General features: G+C 34.9%; 1 protein-coding gene across 5 annotated transcripts in view; it reads right to left on the bottom strand.

Moving 5' to 3' along the window:
* WDFY3 (WD repeat and FYVE domain containing 3) overlaps positions 1-20,235 on the bottom strand; it is a 315,830-nt gene that overhangs the window by 128,589 nt on the left and 167,006 nt on the right. For all 5 annotated transcript variants that reach the window (XM_023222515.2, XM_023222514.2, XM_023222517.2 and 2 more), the window contains 4 exons: positions 16,422-16,889; positions 15,432-15,533; positions 12,781-12,974; positions 5,329-5,786 (listed from right to left, as the gene is read on the bottom strand). In XM_023222515.2, the coding sequence (XP_023078283.1) occupies positions 5,329-5,786; positions 12,781-12,974; positions 15,432-15,533; positions 16,422-16,889 (1,222 nt within the window). The remainder of the gene's footprint in view (positions 1-5,328; positions 5,787-12,780; positions 12,975-15,431; positions 15,534-16,421; positions 16,890-20,235) is intronic.

Below are 20,235 nucleotides of genomic sequence, written 5' to 3'. Positions count from 1 at the left end.
ACCAACAGTTATCCTACTCCTATATTGCTCCCTTTATTCTTTTAAATATTTTGATCCATCTAGAAAAAAGATTCATAATTTGCCTACCATGTATCAGAAATAACCACTGAATTCCAAAATTTCATTAAAAATGTTTTCATTGCATACACACACATATGCATAGATTCTAATTGTCTATTTTAGTTATAGGCCTTCCAAAATCATTTCTAAATTGACAGATTTGATGAGATTTGGATTTAAATTACTGATACACTAAGGAAGAAATCTTTATATCTTTGGACACTGAACTCTTCACTAACACAGGTTGAGTATCCCTAATCCAAAAATCTGAAATCTGAAATGCTCAAAATCCAAAACTTTTTAAGCACCCACATGATGCCACAAGTAGAAAATTTCACATCTGACCTTATATGATGGATCAGAGTCAAAACACAGTCAAACTTTGTTTCATGTACAAAATTATTAAAAATATTACATAAATTATCTTCTGGCTACTTGTATAAGATGTATATGAAACATAAATAAATTCTGTGTCTGGACTTGGGGTCCCATAGATATCTCATTATATATATTTCAAATATTACAAAATCCAAAAAGCTGGAAATCAAAACAATTCTGGTACCAAGTATTTTGAACAAGAAATACTCAACCTGTATACAATTATTACAGTAGTACTTTTTTTAATTTAAGAAAAGAATATTCTGAAAAAGGAATTACATTCATTGTTTTCAAACCAGAAAAATATTGCAAACATTGCTGATGTCTAAAACACAATATTTATTAACTAAAATTAGGTGTATTACAACAGGTATTACACAAAATTAATGCTGATTAAGTCATCTAGGTATCACCACAGGTATCACTTTTTAAATTCTGGAATTATGGTAAGTTCATTAAATGGTTAATTCCCAAGCAAGAACTAAACATTTCCAAAGATACGATAAAATTACATTTCATAATCTGGTTGCTATTTAATATTTCAACCTAAATTCTCATATATATTTAAGATTCATCCACCTCTTTGGGGAATACATAATATTTAAATCTGAATCTGCTTTGCTTAACTTATCAGGTGTGTAGAGGCACTAAGTAATGGATCCCATGTTTGAAGGATGACAAGTATTTGTCACCTTTTGCTCCACTGCAGTCATATTCTGTAGAGTTCTGATTATTATTTTGTATTCACTTCTTCTAACTTTGATTGAACACTGTTCAGCTATAATTCTGTTCTATTATTCCTTCTGAATAATGAACAATGAAAAAGGTTATGAGTTTTAGTTTTCCAAATATAAAGTCAGCTAGTTCATTTTCCCCCAATTCTTAAAATAATTAGAAAAAAAATCTCCTGGATACTACATGTCAGACAAGTATCACAAGTTCAAAACGTCCTTAGCATCTGAGAGTGTTCCACAAGCCATAAAAACACAGTTAAATTTTGGTTTATCCCTTTGCCAACAAAACCAATATGTTTTGCTACAAGAAAAAGATGTCTATAAGCTGATGTAATTTGTTGAGAGTTTCTAGAAATAGTGTGACTTAAATTCTAATTTCAAGTTACTAGACTTGAATTTGTAAAGTAAAAACATTATATTCTTTACTAGCTTATGATTCTTACCGCTGAGCAAAACATTTGCAAGCTGAATAGAATGGCAACCTGAAAATGTCAACAATGATCTTCGTATTAGCATGAACAGGATCAGGGGCTTTCTGTCTTTGAGGGAATGTCAACTTGTAAGGCTCATGGAGAATTCACACGGATTAGGGCTCAATCAACTAGCTTTACTGATTTAGTGACAGTTTTTCCTTAAGTCAAAGATCTGGTATCTCTACATGGAGCTACACTGTAAATGACGACAATATGTTTTTGATTTAAGGCGATTAGTAATTCTTTAAGAATAAAAATAAAATGCTGTTTTCTCTTTGTCAAATTACCATTTAAATAAATAGAAAGTTCTGATGTATTTTTGGAAATGGAGTCTCGCTCTGTAGTCCAGGCTGGAGTGCAGTGGAGTGATCTCACTGCAAACTCCACCTCCTGTGTTCATGCAGTTCTCCTGACTCAGCTCCCGAGTAGCTGGGATTACAGGCGCACACTGCCATGCTGGCCTTTTTTATTTTTTTTTTGTATTTTAGTAGAGAAGGGGTTTCATCGTGTTGCCAGGCTGGTCTTGAACTCCTGACCTCAGGCAATCCGCCCGCCTCAGCCTCCCAAAATGTTAGGATTACAAGCGTGAGCCACTGCAACTGGCCCTGATGTATTTTTTTAAGTATCCTTTTAATCTGTGTATTTCTATTTTGTGGTATTTGGTTAATACTTAAAAAGGACTAAATGTTTTTAAACAGCAAATTTTAAGGCATTACTCATTATGATATAATCATCATATTTTTAAATTGTGATTTTTAGTAATTTAAACTATTTACTAATTGAAATTATTTCTCTAACATTTAGTAATTTCTAGGGCTCATGAGCAAACACAAATTTTCAAACACACATTATTTTTTATCTCGACCATTTTAGCAACAGAAAAACACATGATATCAACTTGAATTTACCTAGTTTATCATTCTTTGAATTAGGAAGAGCTCCTTTTTTAAAAAAGAAATTGCAGTTTTTAAGCACAAATATACTGAACAATCCTATATTCATTTAAGACTATTCTGAACCATGCCATGGTTTGCTGTGCAAAGTAAGCTATACGTGTAAATTTAAGAGAAAAAGGAAATTGCATCTTTTCATATACGTAATATTACTATGCAAATATGTTGAAATACAGAATCCATAACAAATCCATAACAAATACTTTTGATGTACTAACTCCAACTGTCTTCAAATTTCAAAATCTGAACAATAGTAGTAAGATTAAAACAACATTATAGCAGCACCTTGGGATTCATTTTTTAAAAGCTGCAATGAAAGAATATTAATGTAAGAGTTAAGGACTTATTTTTGGTTATGAGGAAAACAGGAGAAGGAATGAAGTATTTGGGGCCAACTGCAGACCATGATCATTTGATGGTTGGGCTGCAAATGTAATCTTACGTGGATCTTAACTATACTTCCGTAAATCAACTGCAGTTTTTAAAAATTTGAGTAGAATTTTTTTAAAGGTAGTTTTGAAAAGACCAACTAGATCAACTTAGAGATTTACAAAGAACTGATCAAAGTATTGGGGTGGGTTTTTTATTAACTTTTTCAAAGTTTAGCTGTGAGCATTTTTCATAACAGCAACATACTTCAATTGGTTGAATCTGATGGAGAAAATACACATTTCCTTCCAATGCTATGAAATTCACTTTGGAATAACAGTAAAAACCAAAGAATGATCCCAATGTTTAAAGTAAAAAATAATAATTAAAAAAAAGAAAAAAAAAACTGGAAAAGTACTCTACTTAGAGACATTAAGTCCACTTTTCTAACTTATTTTTAATAAAAGACATGCTTTTTCTATAACCAAAATGTGTAGTTTAGTATAAAAAAGTTGGATGACAAAATTATATGTCCTTCATAGTTTCATAGCATCAACACATTTTACTCTCATGTATATAAGAAAAATTGGTATTTTAAAAACCTAAAAACTCCCCCCAAACCCCAAAAGTTAAAAAAAAAAAAAAAAAAAACTGAAATCACAAAACACAATCACCATGTTAACATAAATAAGCACAGAAAAAAAGAAACCCCACACAAATAGAGACTGACTTCTCTTATATGATCAGTACCTTTTCCTGGACAAAGCTGGTGTACCCCAAGGAGAGGGGAGAGAAGACTCACTTGTCAGGCAAGGAGGGATCTGTTCTGCACGACTACAGACACAAAACAGACAGGGTGGTTTAGAGAGGTTAGAAGAAGAGAACACCAGGTTGGCAGTTGGTTAGTTTCACAAGAAATGCCAGTAAAAGTTTAATAAGGAACATCCTCCATATTCAGCAGGAACAAGGAACAAGACTACAACACATGCACTGAATGAAACAGAAAAGCATGCTCACGGCAGATGCTTATTCCATTCATGTTAACATTTAACACATCTGTTAAACAGGGTGCTCTAAGCCCTATTTTTGACAGTGACTAAAAGTGACATGTTCTAAGTAGGATAAGACGAAATCAAGGGAAAAGAGGTTGAATCTGAATACACAAATTTATATAGCTCATTCCTAGAACACTACACTGTCCTGTGTTTCCTATAAGTTAACTATATACGTGCATTTTATTTCGAGATAGGGAAAAGTAGAAGTTTAAAGGAAAAAATTTTTTATAATTTTTGTCATAGTTGTTTAGATTTTTAAATGTAAATACTGAGGACTAACAAATCTTGTTAAGAAGAAAGAAATATCTCAGTTGATACTTCAAAGCAGATATTCCACAGAAAAGGACACAAAACCTATTATAAGCTCTGTCCAGTGGAGTTACATGGTCTATTTATGAGGGCAGTTCATTTATTTTATGTAGTAAAACTATGGTAACTGTTAAAAGCAATAACGCTTGGGGCATAAATTAGAAGTATTATTTTCAAAGTGACATCTTCATTGAAAACACAGTTGAAGCACTGAAAATAAGTGATCTAGATGAAGTGGCTCTCCTACAATCTCCGAGAACCCTATATTTCCCCATCGTAGAATTTGTCACACTATATGTAATTGTTTATTTATGTGTCTATATTTTAGCTAAAAGATAACAAGGACTAAGACAGCCCTGTACAGAGCTGAATCCTCAATGCCTAGCACAGTGATTTGGCATGCAGCAGGTTTTGTTAAGTACTTATTTGATGAAGGAATGAGTAAATACTGAATCTGATGGCCTCTTGAACTTGATGGTTCAAGACACTGACATCTCTCTTTGGGAACTGTATCATTTTTTGAGGGGTACGAAATGTGGAGAATGATGGAGTATGTGTCTGGAAATAAGAATAATCATAATGATGTTCTGTTGATAACACATATCAGTAAGTCCAGATGTACCTTTTAAGGCTAAAAAGAAAAAAGATAATAGTAAACACGATCATTAAAGGAAACTTCATAGAAACTGTTCCAATAACTGCAATGAGAACTAACTGAACCTGAATTTACCAATAGCACACAGGCTTCCATGCTAAAAAAAAAATACCAGAGCATGAGTAATATTCAAAAATAAAGTGAATATTTATACACCTATAATATATTATATTTATATATAATATATATATATATAATATATGAGTGATACACCTCAAACAAACAGGAGAAAAAGATTCATCTACTTTCATATTCTTTTGGATTAACTCATAATTCAAGTCTTAACGTTGAAGTCATGCTTAGTATACACCCTTTAATTCAGAGGACAGAGCAGAGTCATACCTGTCAAAAGAATCTGTGGCTACTTTGTAAAGATAAATAAAAAGTTTACTGCAGTGCCGTAACGTGGGTGACACTGATTCTATTGAGACTACATCTTCCTCTAAAAGTCTTTGAAATGGCTGTGTATTTGAGGGGAAGACATTCATGGCGCTTATTTTTCTTAGGTCTGAGAAGCAGCCAAGAAATCGAACAGCATCTGCCAACTTCTCATACTGAATCTCTGTTTTGAAGAAATGAGAGTTGGCTGGCTCATAGCGCATTGCTGCAGTCAACGTGCAGAACACAGTGTGAAGAAGTTCAAACACTTGATTCTGGTTCACTTTCTCCCAGCCATTCTTGGGTGGACAGCTCAAAGATCTTTCCATAGCAACGAGCAAGGATGTAATGTACACAAATCCTCCAACTTTCCTAAAAACTGTTCTTGAACGATGGCTCTCTCGAAGGACTGACAGGAGGGCCTACAGGAGACAAAAGAAAAAAACAAATGAAAATACACGTAATTAAAAAAACAAACCACTAGCATGTATATGGAGGTTGTACATTCTGTGAATCTGACATGCTTTTATAATTTACCCAATAAACGGTCCTACAAAGCATATCAAATATTTTGCTAATTAAAAAATGTCACATTAAATGCTGAAGGTAATTTTAGGAAACACTATAATATATTTCTTTGATAGAATAAAGCTATATCCAAATATTGGTTGAAAAGCTTTTCCAGAGTCTTTAATTGATTATGACATCAACAAATTCAGTGACTTTACAAAGTAAGTAAAATACATCTTCTAGTCTAGTTTTATACAACCATGAAAACTTATGACTGTGTGTATAGAAACTGATTAATTCTAGAAGGGATCAGAGAGATGGTCAGGGCAGCCAAGATCTGAGGTCTTTTGTCTCATATAAAGTGATCACATTCATTCTTTAGAAAGAAGATTCACTTTAGAAGACTTATTAAACATTCTCTTTTCCAAAATGAACTGAAGCCTGAGGGCTGAAAGTATGATCTTTCCCAAAACAGTTGTAAGCTTTAAGAAAGAAAACCTGAAGTACATAAGTAAATCAAACATTTACTTTCTGAACTGTCATAATTTTAACTTAGCTTATGATTTTTTTTTTAAACAAAAACAAAAACAAAAACAGAGTCATACTCTATCACCCAACTTGGAGTCCTGGGGTGCGATCTTGACTCACTGCAACCTCCACCTCCTGGGTTCAAGCAATTCTCCTGCCTCAGCCTCCTGAGTAGCTGGGATTACAGGCACACACCACCATGCTCAGTTAATTTTTTGTATTTTTAGTAGAGATGTGATTTCACCATATTGGTCACGCTAGTCTCAAACTCCTGGCCTCAAGTGATTCACCCACCTCTGCCTCCCAAAGTGCTGGGATTACAGGTGTGAGCCACTGCCCTGGCCAGCTTATGATTTTAAAAAACACATTACAAAATCACCTAATATTTTATCAGGCACTTGCTATGTACTAGGTATTCTAGGTACTTTTATGCACTATCTTATTTAATCCTTTCAACAATCCTGTGTGTAAAGTACTATTATTATTTCCACTTTATAGATAAGGAATTGAGGCCCAATGTGGTAAAACAACTCTCCAAAGACTATACAACTTATATAATAATAAAGGTAGAATTTAAACCTAGGCAGTCTAATTACCCTACTCCTGCACTTAATCATGACATTATGCCCCAAACAGCAATCTGAAATCTTTTTTATGGATACAGTGGACTCCTCTGCCGTCTGTTTCATTAATTGTAGCACAATGGGTATCTACTATTACTTAAGATATAATTTCTAATCTATTCAATCATTGCATTTGAAAAAAGTCATTTTATTAAAAGATCTCACACATTTCTAATGGTATCTGAAGAATGAAAAGGCTACATACAGGTTGAGTATCCATTATTTAAAGTGTTTGGGACCAGAAAAGTTTCAGATTTCAGAATATTTGCACATATACAGTAAGTTATCTTGGATGAGACCCAAATCTAAACATAAAATTCATGTATGTTTCATATATATCTTATACACATAGCCTGAAGGTAATTTTATACAGTATTTTAAATAATTTTGTTCATGCAACTTATCATCACATGAGGTCAGGTGTGGAATTTTCCACTTGTCAGTACTCAAAAAGATTGTAGCATTTTGAATTTCAGGTTTTTGGATGAGGGATGTTCAACCTGTATTAATATATTAGTCACATTTTGACATATACTGCTTCAGAAGTTATGAAGATTTCATTGTTCATATATATGCCTTAATATTTTAAAAGACAGAAAATATGCAATATGTATGTAAATAAAATATAAAAACAACGTACTCCTTCCAACAGTCTTTAATCAATAAATTTCCATTTTAGTATCTGGTAACAATATAGTTTCCCTATCTTGTCAAATTTAATAAACTGTATTAATACTTAAAATATCTCATATTAACAAAAGACTTTTTAACCAACACACACACACGTATGCGTGGGCGCACACACACACACTCCTTATAACATAGCCTGAAGATGGCTGAACTCAGAATGCTTGGGGTCATATTCTGACTCCAACATTAAAAAGCATTTAACCATCCCAGTTACTTTACCTTTCTGTGTCACAGTTTCCTCTTATGTAAAATGGAAACAACAATAACTAGCCTCAAAGGAAATACATGTAAAAGCACTTAGAGAAGTGCCTGGCATATAAGCCTATCACTGTCATCAATTTTCAAAAACATACTGGGAGAAAAATATGACAAGTATTATTTTATAGATGAGGAGGGATGAGTTCAAAGTTAAAGTAACATGTACAAAATGCTATCACTGGTTAGAATTATGACTGAGGTTAGAAAAACTGCTGCTTATGAATCTTTAGTCCAATAATTTATATTATGTACTTCTGGACAGGCCCACCTCCTACTTCCTCAAAATTGGTATCTGTTGGCGCTCTGACATTATCCCAGCACAATCTCAGTATTTGAAAAATTTCAAATACCATGAATAATGTAACTTCCCACTTACATCAACAAATGATGATGAGTAGCAAACACCAAAGTTGCAATGAGATCTGGAGGCTGCTTGGTTAATAAGACAAAATCGGCTATATATTATTTATATTTGCATAAATACAATTAATACAATTCAAATTTGTGCATCAGGAGAATTTCCATGACACGTCATGGAATGTCAGGTTTGTGTATAAATAATTACAAATTAAATTACATAGGTTTGTGGTATATGTCAGTTGAATGGAGGAACTAAGAGGCAATTCTGAATGAAGTAAAAATGGAAATTGAAACTGAGAACCCAAATTTTCCCTACTGGCACTCAACACTACTTTATTCCTTCAAAGCAGAATGCCAGAGCTAGCTCATACCGGCTCTCAAGAGGTCAAGTACCGTATTTTCAGGAATTTTGTAAGTCAGTTGTTAAACGTACAATCATAATTTAAAATTAAGTAATAAATTTACAACTAAATATTTTAAAGACAAAAGTAATACTCAAAACTCATCAGTTTCTAATTATTTTCTGAGTTTTACTATTATCTATGCTTTTGCATATCTGCATGAGGAAATGCTATATAATGGTGTACTACTGTGCATCTCTTTCCAGTCCACATTCAGTGGCACATTAGTTGATTGAATGGTCCACAATGCGAGTATTTATACCCTGGAAATCAGTAAATGCAAAATATCACGACCCTCTCCTGCCCTCTTCCAGCCTGAGAATCAGTTACTAACATTAACCAGAGCACTGCCTCAAAATTACGGGTCAGTTAACTACTTCTTGTTGGCTTACCAATATTTTACAAATCCAATTAATAAGGTACCAAAAGAGGAGAAAATGGTATGTTAAAAAAAGTTGGCAACCGTAGCATCTTTTGAAGCCATCTATATTCTCCCAACAATTCCTTCAAATATAAAATGTTCTTCAAATATTGACATTCTTGTGGATATCCTTTTTGTCTAAGAGATAAATCGTGGTGAGATTAATCTTGCTTTTAAGATGCATATTCAAAATTGTCATTATATACCATCAAAACATGATGAAATACATGACAGCATAAAGAAAGAAATGCTATTTTTTCATTACCAATGAAACATTTAATTGAATAAAAGTAAAAGAAAATAGAAGTAATAACTCCTGTAATGTCTGGCTGAAATGGGCATGTAGGAAACTAGTATATGCCACCCCAAAATATGCCACTATGGCATAAGGATTATTTTCAGTTGAAGGCAACTGAGAAGAAGTAGATATAAGAAAACTCTCTGTCATTCCCTATTTGATGAAGTCAGACCCTTCTCAGCCTGGAGACAGCAAATAAATGCACAAAACAAACTACCAACTATTCTTTATCTACCATTTATTTGCCTTCCCACAATTTGCTATCCCTAGAGTCCTTTCTCTTTATGTTATCATTTCTCTAAAAATGTACTGTTCTTTGTGGAGAATGCTACGCAGTGGTCCCCCTTCTCTGCAGTTTTCCTTTCCTTCATTTTAGTTACCTGTGCTCAAACTTGGCCTGAAAATATTGAATGAAAACAACAATTCAAAAGTCTTAAATTGTGTATCGTTCAGAGTAACATGATGAACTCTCACACTGCCCCACACCACTGTGACTCATCCCTGTGTCCAGTGTACATATGCTGTATAAGCCACCTGCCCGTTAGTCACTGAGCACAGTCTCGGTTATCAGAGCAACTGTGGAGGTTTCCCACTGCTTGTGTTCAAGTAACCCTTATTGTACTTATTAGTGGCACCAAAGCACAAGAGTACTGACATTGGCATATTGTTATAATTATTCTATCTTATTATTGGTTATTGTTGTTAATCTCTTACTGTGCCTAATTTATAAATTACAAATTATCACAGGTATAAACATAGTATATATAGGGTTCCATACTATCTGCAGTTTCAGACATTTCTGGGGGTCTTGGAATGTATTTCCCTGAAGATATGGGGGGACTACCATATAAAATGGAGCTCTAAGCCACCTCTTTGAGAATTAGTCATCTTTCCCTGGTTGTCTCCCACGCACATATGAGGTACACATGTTAATAAACTTGTGCTTGTTTTTCTCGTTAATTTGTCTTTTGTAACACCAGTCTGTCCTAGCTAAGAACTCAGCAGGTAGAAGAAAAATAATGTTTTCCTCATCCACAGGTGAGAGTACTAGTAGAAGAAGTCAGAGGAGAGGGAGATCGGCTCACAAGGGCCTTGGAAGCAAGGTTAAACACACTGGTTTACCTGTTATTATTTTAATGTCATTTTAGACTTGAAGAAAAACTGCATAATCAGTTGAAAGAATTCACAGATATCCTTCATTCGGATTCTTGAAAAATTACCATATTACTTAATTTCTCTCTCTCCACTTCCCTTTTCCCCTAAAAGCTTCAGTGTGTTTTTCAAAAAATAGAATTATCTTGCTACTCACAGTACAATGCTCAAAATCAGAAAATTAACGTTGAAATAATGCAATTATTTTATCTACAGACCTTGTGTTTTTTCCCAAATCCCAATACTATCCTCCATAACAAAGGAAAATCCAAGTTCATGTACTACATTCAGTAGTCACTTCAACCTCTTTACTTTTTGGAACAGTTCCTAAGTCATTTTTCATTTCATTTCATTTTTTTTTAAGAGTTTAGGCCAGTTATTTCATAGAATGTTCTCCTATTAGGATTTATCTGATGTTTTCTAATAATCAGATTCATATTATATACTTTTGGGAGGAAAAACTACAAAAAAGAGCTGCATTTTTCTCTGTGCTTCATATCAGGAGGTGTACGCTGTTCATTTGTCCATCACTGGCAAAGTTAATGCTGATCATTTAGTTAAGGTAGGGTCCACTGTAAAGCTGGTATTTTAGCACTCGAAATTAAGGATTATCTTTTGAGGACACAATTTAAGACTACACAAAAATCCTTTCATTTCTAAAACCTTCATCTATTGTCTTTAGTAGCCAGTGATGAATTATACCTGAATCAATTATTACTGTGATAGTTCATAAATGGTGATTTTCCTTGACTTTTGACTACAAATAAGAGCTTTTCCTTTTCTCTCATTTATTTGTTTGATTGTACTTACTTAATTGCTTATTTTCTTTGATCTCTTCTTTACTTTTTAAAGGCTAACTGAAATGTTTTAGGCTTATTTTGTTTCTCTCTCTGCCCTAGTCCTGGAATCAAGCATTTCACCAAGGAGGCCTGAATCCTTATAATGGAAAATTGTATTTAGAAACCTTGCGTCAATCAATAAATTCAAGAACATACATTTTAATGGACTTCTCTCACTTTACTCAGATATTATTTAAATACAAGAGCAGGTTTTTAGTCACCAAAAGAGAAGGCTATGTCTCTTTTTATTAAAACAACTATTATTCACAGCACATAAGTTAAAAGCACAGCTTTATAAAGAGACTACATGGGTTCAGATCAAGGCTCCTCTACCTACTAGGCATATACAACTTGGGAAAATTTTTTAACCAGTCTGTGTTTCAGTTTGTAATATGTAAAGCAGGGACACTAATAGTATTTATTTTTATCATAAGGATTAAATAAGTAGATGCACACAAATGCATACAATAGTACTAATAGAAAGCAGTCAATAAATGTTAGCTACTATTATATCTGGAACTTGGAATTTTTAAAAATATATCATTTAATATTTAATGGTCTTTACTTTTCCATTACACCTTACTTGCATTACTAAATTCACTTCTAAATGAAAGTGAAACATTCGATTATAGTTTGATTCTAAAAATTTCTTACATATCATTTCTTACAGTATCAATGATTTCAGTAATATGAGAGAATGTGAGTGTATAAGTCTGTATAAAACAATGGTGCTGTGGAAATAAAATGGGTATTGAAATCTGGGGGTCAGTTCTACTAACTAAAAGTCACTTATGTAAACAATATACGTTACATATTTCTTTAAACCTAAGTTTTCTCATCTGCAAAACAGGGGGCTACTTACTTTACAATATTGCTAAGGAGTAAATGATAAAAGCATATGTAAAACTTCTGGTATATTGTTTGATATCTACTAGGAAATCCATTACTTACATACATACATATATGCATGCATGTGTATATAATGTCAAATCTAGCATTTCATTTCACAGATGCATAACACTATGAGTGAATTCAATTGAACAGAAAATATATATATTTAGTATTTATTAAGATCCTATACTTCACAAATATTTAATTTAAGAGTTCCAATAAGTCAAGATAATTACTGCAAAGGTTTATCAGCAGTAAGTTAAATATATACTGAAAGACATAAATGACTGGAGTTTTTCCAAATTCCTAATGTGCATAAAGTTGTGTGGTTTTTTGGGTAATTTGGATTTTTTAAATTTCCCTGCCTCTAACTTAAATATAGATCATTTTAAAATAACCACAGATTTTAGTAGTAAAAGAGTGGAAACACATTTATCAAACTTACCCTTAAAATATCAGTCTTCAACTGCAATTCCGTCGGTGGGGCTGAATGCATTAGCCCCAGGAGAGTGCCCATGTCATCGTCCCCATTTGGAGAGAGCACCAGCTGCTGGATAGTCATCAGGGCATGCTGCCGGCATTGAGGGTACTTTACTATATTATGTGCACATCTTGCACCTCCAAATTCTCGAAAAATTCCTTGAAGGAAGGAGAAAAATGTCCAACAATGGCTACTTTAAAATATTCTGAGACAAGTCAGATAAATTAACATTCAATTATTTTTTGTAAAGTAACTCAAAATAATGTAAATAAAACCTACCCAACGATTTCATCTTTTAAATTACAATACAAATTTGCACAGCAGGTTGTCAGCAAAGGTATACGCAAATTTTCTCTACATTTTCTTAATGCAAGATTAATGCCGTGATGTGTTCACCATGCCCAAGCTCTCAAAATCTAGGATATTCAGAAGTCTCTTAGGTAAACCCCAGGAGACTCTATATTGTAATCAACTTATGTAAAAGGCTTTCAGAGGAACAACAGCCTAAATAAAAGAGATTTAAATGAACATAGCTTCCAAAGTAGTAGCAAGAAAGAAATGGAATAAATTATTCCACCACGGGAAAAATTACAAGGGACTAACATGTTTTGTTGCATAGGTAGAGCATAAGAACAAAAAGTGACACATTCTGTAACAGAAAGCATGTGTCATTGTTACTGCTCCAAAGCCTTTACACAGATTGACTTACTTAATACTCATCCCCTACCATATAGAAGTGAGGCAGTCAAAGTCATACAGCTAGTAAGCAACAGAAAAGGATGTATGCCTACACAGCCCAGCTCTGTAAGCCTGTGATCCTGCTCACAAGAGATACTGTTCTCACATCAAATATTAGCACCATCCTCCAGTATTAAAAAAATGGGCCCAGTGAATGAAATGACTAACTAGTATTTCCTCTAAGTAATTCTTCTATCACTTACGTTTTTAGGACATCTTGTTTATATCTCTATTATGGTTTATAACAAACAGTCTTACTATTATTGTTTATATTTGGTCTTTCATGACTACTGGATTTTCTCCTGTGTTTCAATAAACGTTCACTGAAACAGTGTATTCTGCTATAGCAGCCACTGCCCTCTCTGCTTAGTGGCTTTCTATTTGCTAAATTCATAAAAATTATATGATCATGAAGTTAGTCTAAGCCATGTGCTTGAGCCTGAAGGCCTGTTTAGTTACCTCCCGGTTGTCAGCAAGGACCCACTAGATAATCATAATGGCTAATATTATTTAATACTTAAACTGTGAGTAAAGCACTGTTTTAAATGCCTAACATCACAGAGCTAGTAATCTCTTTCCTATTAGGAAGAGAAAAACTGAAAAGAATTGTAAGAAAGTGTTTGGCACTTTGGGAGATATACTAAGTGACTTTTAGTCACACAGAGTAAGCTCTCCAATTGTCCAATCTCTTCCTGTGCAACTTCTAGGTCTACTCAAGGAAAGTTAATTTGCAAAGCAAATTCCTGTTAGTGTATCTTTATTATGTTTCTGAGTACCTCAGTTAACTAAACCTAGTTAGTGGAAATAAGATTATGCATTATGCCATAGACAAAATGTTACTACAGTATCCATTTAAAGTCATCATACACATTGTTTCAATTACCTGCTAAATTCATTCAAGTCTTGGCATTTGTCAAAGTTGTATTAAACTAATTACTTTTATAATTATGTGTCTACATTTTCTTCACTAGATTCTAATTCCCGGGGAGCAAAAATGATCTTACCTTGGCATCTAGGTGTTATATTAACACCTAGCTAGCATGGTACCTGGGATACACAGTATTTTAAACATGATGAATGCTGAATTTCTCTGCATTCAGGCAAACAGTCATGCAAGTGCATGGGGTTCATTCATCCATGGCTTTCCATAACACTTGAAATATAATTCAAGCTCCTTACCATGGTCTAAAAAGCTCCCTATGATTTGGGCCCAGCCTACTAATCTGAACTCATTTTCCCTTCATTATTCCTTTGAAGTTGTACTGACCTTATTACCTGAGAGTTGTTTGATGTTAATTAAAATCTCAAGTAATCTTTTTTAAAATGCAAGAGTGATATTTTATAAATATAGTTGGCCTATCTGTTAATGACAGGTAGAAAAGGATAAAAGAGAAATTGAGACCAAAATTAAACAAAATATTTAGTAAAGTTAATTAACCTTGGAGAGTTTACGTTTTATTAGAGAATCATTTTTCAGTATTTTCTGAAGGTTGTAACATTGTAATACTCTAACTTGTAGTACTAAAAATATTTTTTAAATCACTGTGTAAAGAAAATATTTTAGAAAAAATTTAAATAGCAACTTACTTAAATAAAAGTGTACCAGTAAAAAATTAGAAGAATACTTTAAACACAAGATACTATAAAAAGCAATTTAAACATCATTTTGAAACAGTAACAATGTTATACGTTTTGTCATCAAGGTACTCCTGATGGTCAAAAGTAAAGTACTGAATTTTTAGGAACATGACGGGTACCAAACTGAATCAATAGTTTTGTCTCTTAAGTGACAGGAAGATTTCAGAAGCAAGAATCACTACAGAAGATGTAACCAGTGGTAATCTCCCAAAGTATTTGCTTATAGCTTTTTAAATTACCTGCATTTGTGTTTGATCCTTGAAGAAGCACTGTCAAGGTCTCCATAACCAATAAAGCCAGGTGTTTTTGGTCTTCAACTGAACTATTATTTCTTGAGTCCCCTAAAAAAAGGTTCAAAGGTCCAAATTACAAAAGTGATAAGCTTATTTTTTCTTGATTCAGTTTTATTGTAATAATTTATTTCTTCAGTATTCACTTTTACCCCTAATATGACACATATAATATAATCTTTAAAATGATGCACGTGTCCAACATTTGGCAAAAGTAGGCTCAAAATCAACATTAACAGATTTTATTTCAGTATGCTTCCAAGTGGCAGTTATCTAATAAATATTAAAAATGAAAATACAAAGGTTAAATATATCATCTTCACAGAAGGTTTTCCTAATAAAGGATGTCAATAGGAGAATGCTAGATTTTGATTCACTAAAGACAGAAAAAGTCATGAATAAAGCTACCTATTCAACCTCTATTAATTCACATTTAATACTTATTAACTACCAGACACTACTGTACTTTTATCAGATTTATCAGAGAGGTACCCAATGAAAATACATTGTGTATATAACATCATTAAATATACTTATTTTCTCTATACAATAAAAACACGTTGAAGTAATTATACATTTAACTATATTTATTAGTTGTAATTAATAAATCTGATTATTTTCAGAAGCTTTTAAAACTTGCTCTTAGAAGCAGAAGGCAGTAGATACTAGTCATGTGGATCATACATGTTTTTCCTCGGTTTTTACCTTCCTTTAAACTCTCTCCAATACAATGACAGAATTCTAGCTTCCTCCTCCCCAATTCCCTAACAGAGGTTGAATGAACCTGTAAATTTTGGAAAACACAGTTCACTAATATGTCACAATAATACACATTAGGAAGTCATTGAAATCAACAACCAAAGAATGGGAACAAGAACAAAAAACTCTCTGCTTTGAACCCCTTTTCAAACAAAAATAAAATTACAGACAATACCTTACCTTGCTCATTTTGTGCCTGAGTTGGATCCTTCAACAGGGCAGCATATTTATGCAAAAGGTTTACCATGACCTCCAAAAGGCCAACCTCCCTGAACACATCTTTAAATATGTAGTCATGTCTTGTAAACTTAAGAAGTGTTTTCATTGCAATAATGCTACAGTGATAAGAAGAGCTAGATTTTAAGAGGATACTGACACTAATAAGTTCTTTACAAGGAATATAATTTAAGCTAAAAACAACAAACTCCAGCATCTCAAAGTACTTGTTTTGTACTTCTGGGAGTTTAGAAATCTTCTCTGCAAACTGTGACAATGTGTGCTGTGACTCTAGGATGAAGTAATTGGCATTGTCAGCCATGTAGATATTTGTGATAGCATCAAGGATGATTTGGGCAAGGAAACTGGTTTTTGCTTTTAAAAATGCATTCTGAAGAACTGCAAAGGCCTGGATGTTTCTCACACTGTGACCTAAAACAGAGAAGAAAAACATAAAAGTAGGTACTATGTGATATTTTAATGATGGCAAACTAGTCTGTTTAAACACATCATGAATTATAACATTTATCAATTATTTACTAAGAACATAACCCTGTTTTCACAAAAGGTCTTATTTTTCTTCATCAAGTTCAAATCATTTAATTAAAAATAACACTGATTAAAATTTTAATGCATTATGATGAACATTTCAATTCATTAATAGTGTATGTTGAAAAGTTAGACTGTTTTAGAGGGAATAAAAGCATATTATAAACATCCATGCTTCAGAGTTTGGAAATGTGTGGCAGTGTAGTATTTTATTATCTATGAGGATTGATTTTGACTATCAGGACAGCTGTCTCTCAGTTTAAAAAGACTTTGAGGTTTAAGAAGTTACAGGCCTGAGAACATCAATAAAGAAGTAGGAAAGGGGGCGGAGCAAGATGGCCGAATAGGAACAGCTCCAGTCTCCAACTCCCAGCGTGAGCGACACAGAAGACCGGTGATTTCTGCATTTTCAACTGAGCTACTGGGGTCATCTCACTAGGGAGTGCCAAATAATCGGTGCTGGTCAGCTGCTGCAGCCCGACCAGCGAGAGCTGAAGCAGGGCGAGGCATCGCCTCACCTGGGAAGTGCAAGGGGGAAGGGAATCCCTTTTCCTAGCCAGGGGAACTGAGACACACAACACCTGGAAAATCGGGTAACTCCCACCCCAAGACTGCGCTTTAAGCAAACGGGCACACCAGGAGATTATACCCACACCGGGCCGGGAGGGTCCCACGGCCACGGAGCCTCCCTCATTGCTAGCACAGCAGTCTGCGATCTAACCGCAAGGCAGCAGCGAGGCTGGGGGAGGGGCGCCCGCCATGGCTGAGGCTTAAGTAGGTAAGCAAAGCCCCTGGGAAGCTCGAACTGGGTGGAGCTCACAGCAGCTCAAGGAAACCTGCCTGTCTCTGTAGAATCCACCTCTGGGGACAGGGCACAACTAACCAACAACAACAAAAAAAACAGCAGAACCCTGTGCAGACGCAAACGACTCTGACAGCTTTGAAGAGAGCAGTGGATCTCCCAACACGGAGGTTGAGATCTGAGAAGGGACAGACTGCCTGCTCAAGTGGGTCCCTGACCCCTGAGTAGCCTAACTGGGAGACAACCCCCACTAGGGGCAGTCTGACACCCCACACCTCACAGGGTGGAGTACACCCCTGAGAGGAAGCTCCCAAAGTAAGACTCAGACAGGTACACTCGCTGTTCAGCAATATTCTATCTTCTGCAACCTCTGCTGCTGATACCTAGGCAAACAGGGTCTGGAGTGGATCTCAAGCAATCTCCAACAGACCTACAGCTGAGGGTCCTGACTGTTAGAAGGAAAACTATCAAACAGGAAGGACACCTATACCAAAACCCCATCAGTACGTCACCATCATCAAAGATCAGAGGCAGATAAATCCACAAAGATGGGGAAAAAGCAGGGCAGAAAAGCTGGAAATTCAAAAAATAAGAGCGCATCTCCCCCTGCAAAGGAGCGCAGCCCATCGCCAGCAATGGATCAAAGCTGGTCAGAGAATGACTTTGACGAGATGAGAGAAGAAGGCTTCAGTCCATCAAACTTCTCAGAGCTAAAGGAGGAATTACGTACCCAGGGCAAAGAAACTAAAAATCCTGAAAAAAGAGTGGAAGAATTGACAGCTAGACTAGTTAATGCAGAGATGGTCATAAACGAAATGACAGAGATGAAAACCATGACACGAGAAATACGTGACAAATGCACAAGCTTCAGTAACCGACTCGATCAACTGGAAGAAAGAGTATCAGCGATGGAGGATCAAATGAATGAAATGAAGCGAGAAGAGAAACCAAAAGAAAAAAGAAGAAAAAGAAATGAACAAAGCCTGCAAGAAGTATGGGATTATGTCAAAAGACCAAATCTACGTCTGATTGGGGTGCCTGAAAGTGAGGGGGAAAATGGAACCAAGTTGGAAAACACTCTTCAGGATATCATCCAGGAGAAGTTCCCCAACCTAGTAGGGCAGGCCAACATTCAAATTCAGGAAATACAGAGAACGCCACAAAGATACTCCTCGAGAAGAGCAACTCCAAGACACATAATTGTCAGATTCACCAAAGTTGAAATGAAGGAAAAAATCTTAAGGGCAGCCAGAGAGAAAGGTCGGGTTACCCACAAAGGGAAGCCCATCAGACTAACAGCAGATCTCTTGGCAGAAACTCTACAAGCCAGAAGAGAGTGGGGGCCAATATTCAACATTCTTAAAGAAAAGAATTTTAAACCCAGAATTTCATATCCAGCCAAACTAAGTTTCATAAGTGAAGGAGAAATAAAATCCTTTACAGAAAGCAAATGCTTAGAGATTTTGTCACCACCAGGCCTGCCTTACAAGAGACCCTGAAGGAAGCCCTAAACATGGAAAGGAACAACCGGTACCAGCCATTGCAAAAACATGCCAAAATGTAAAGACCATCGAGGCTAGGAAGAAACTGCATCAACTAACGAGGAAAATAACCAATTAATGTCATAATGGCAGGATCAAGTTCACACATAACAATATGAACCTTAAATGTAAATGGACTAAATGGTCCAATTAAAAGACACAGACTGGCAAACTGGATAAAGAGACAAGACCCATCAGTCTGCTGTATTCAGGAGACCCATCTCACATGCAGAGACATACATAGGCTCAAAATAAAGAGATGGAGGAAGATCTACCAAGCAAATGGAGAACAAAAAAAAGCAGGGGTTGCAATCCTAGTCTCTGATAAAACAGACTTTAAACCATCAAAGATCAAAAGAGACAAAGAAGGCCATTACATAATGGTCAAGGGATCAATTCAACAGGAAAAGCTAACTATCCTAAATATATATGCACCCAATACAGGAGCACCCACATTCATAAAGCAAGTCCTTAGAGACTTACAAAGAGACTTAGACGCCCATACAATAATAATGGGAGACTTCAACACTCCAATGTCAACATGAGACAGATCAACGAGACAGAAAGTTAACAAGGATATCCAGGAATTGAACTCATCTCTGCACCAAGCGGACCTAATAGACATCTATAGAACTCTCCACCCCAAATCAACAGAATATACATTCTTCTCAGCACCACATCGCACTTATTCCAAAATTGACCACATAATTGGAAGTAAAGCACTCCTCAGCAAATGTAAAAGAACAGAAATTATAACAAACTGTCTCTCAGACCATAGTGCAATCAAACTAGAACTCAGGACTAAGAAACTCAATCAAAACCGCTCAACTACATGGAAACTGAACAACCTGCTCCTGAATGACTACTGGGTACATAACGAAATGAA

This window comes from Piliocolobus tephrosceles, chromosome 3 (assembly GCF_002776525.5).
Source record: "Piliocolobus tephrosceles isolate RC106 chromosome 3, ASM277652v3, whole genome shotgun sequence".
Classification (NCBI taxonomy): domain Eukaryota; kingdom Metazoa; phylum Chordata; class Mammalia; order Primates; family Cercopithecidae; genus Piliocolobus; species Piliocolobus tephrosceles.
This window is presented reverse-complemented; position numbering and strand designations above follow the sequence as displayed.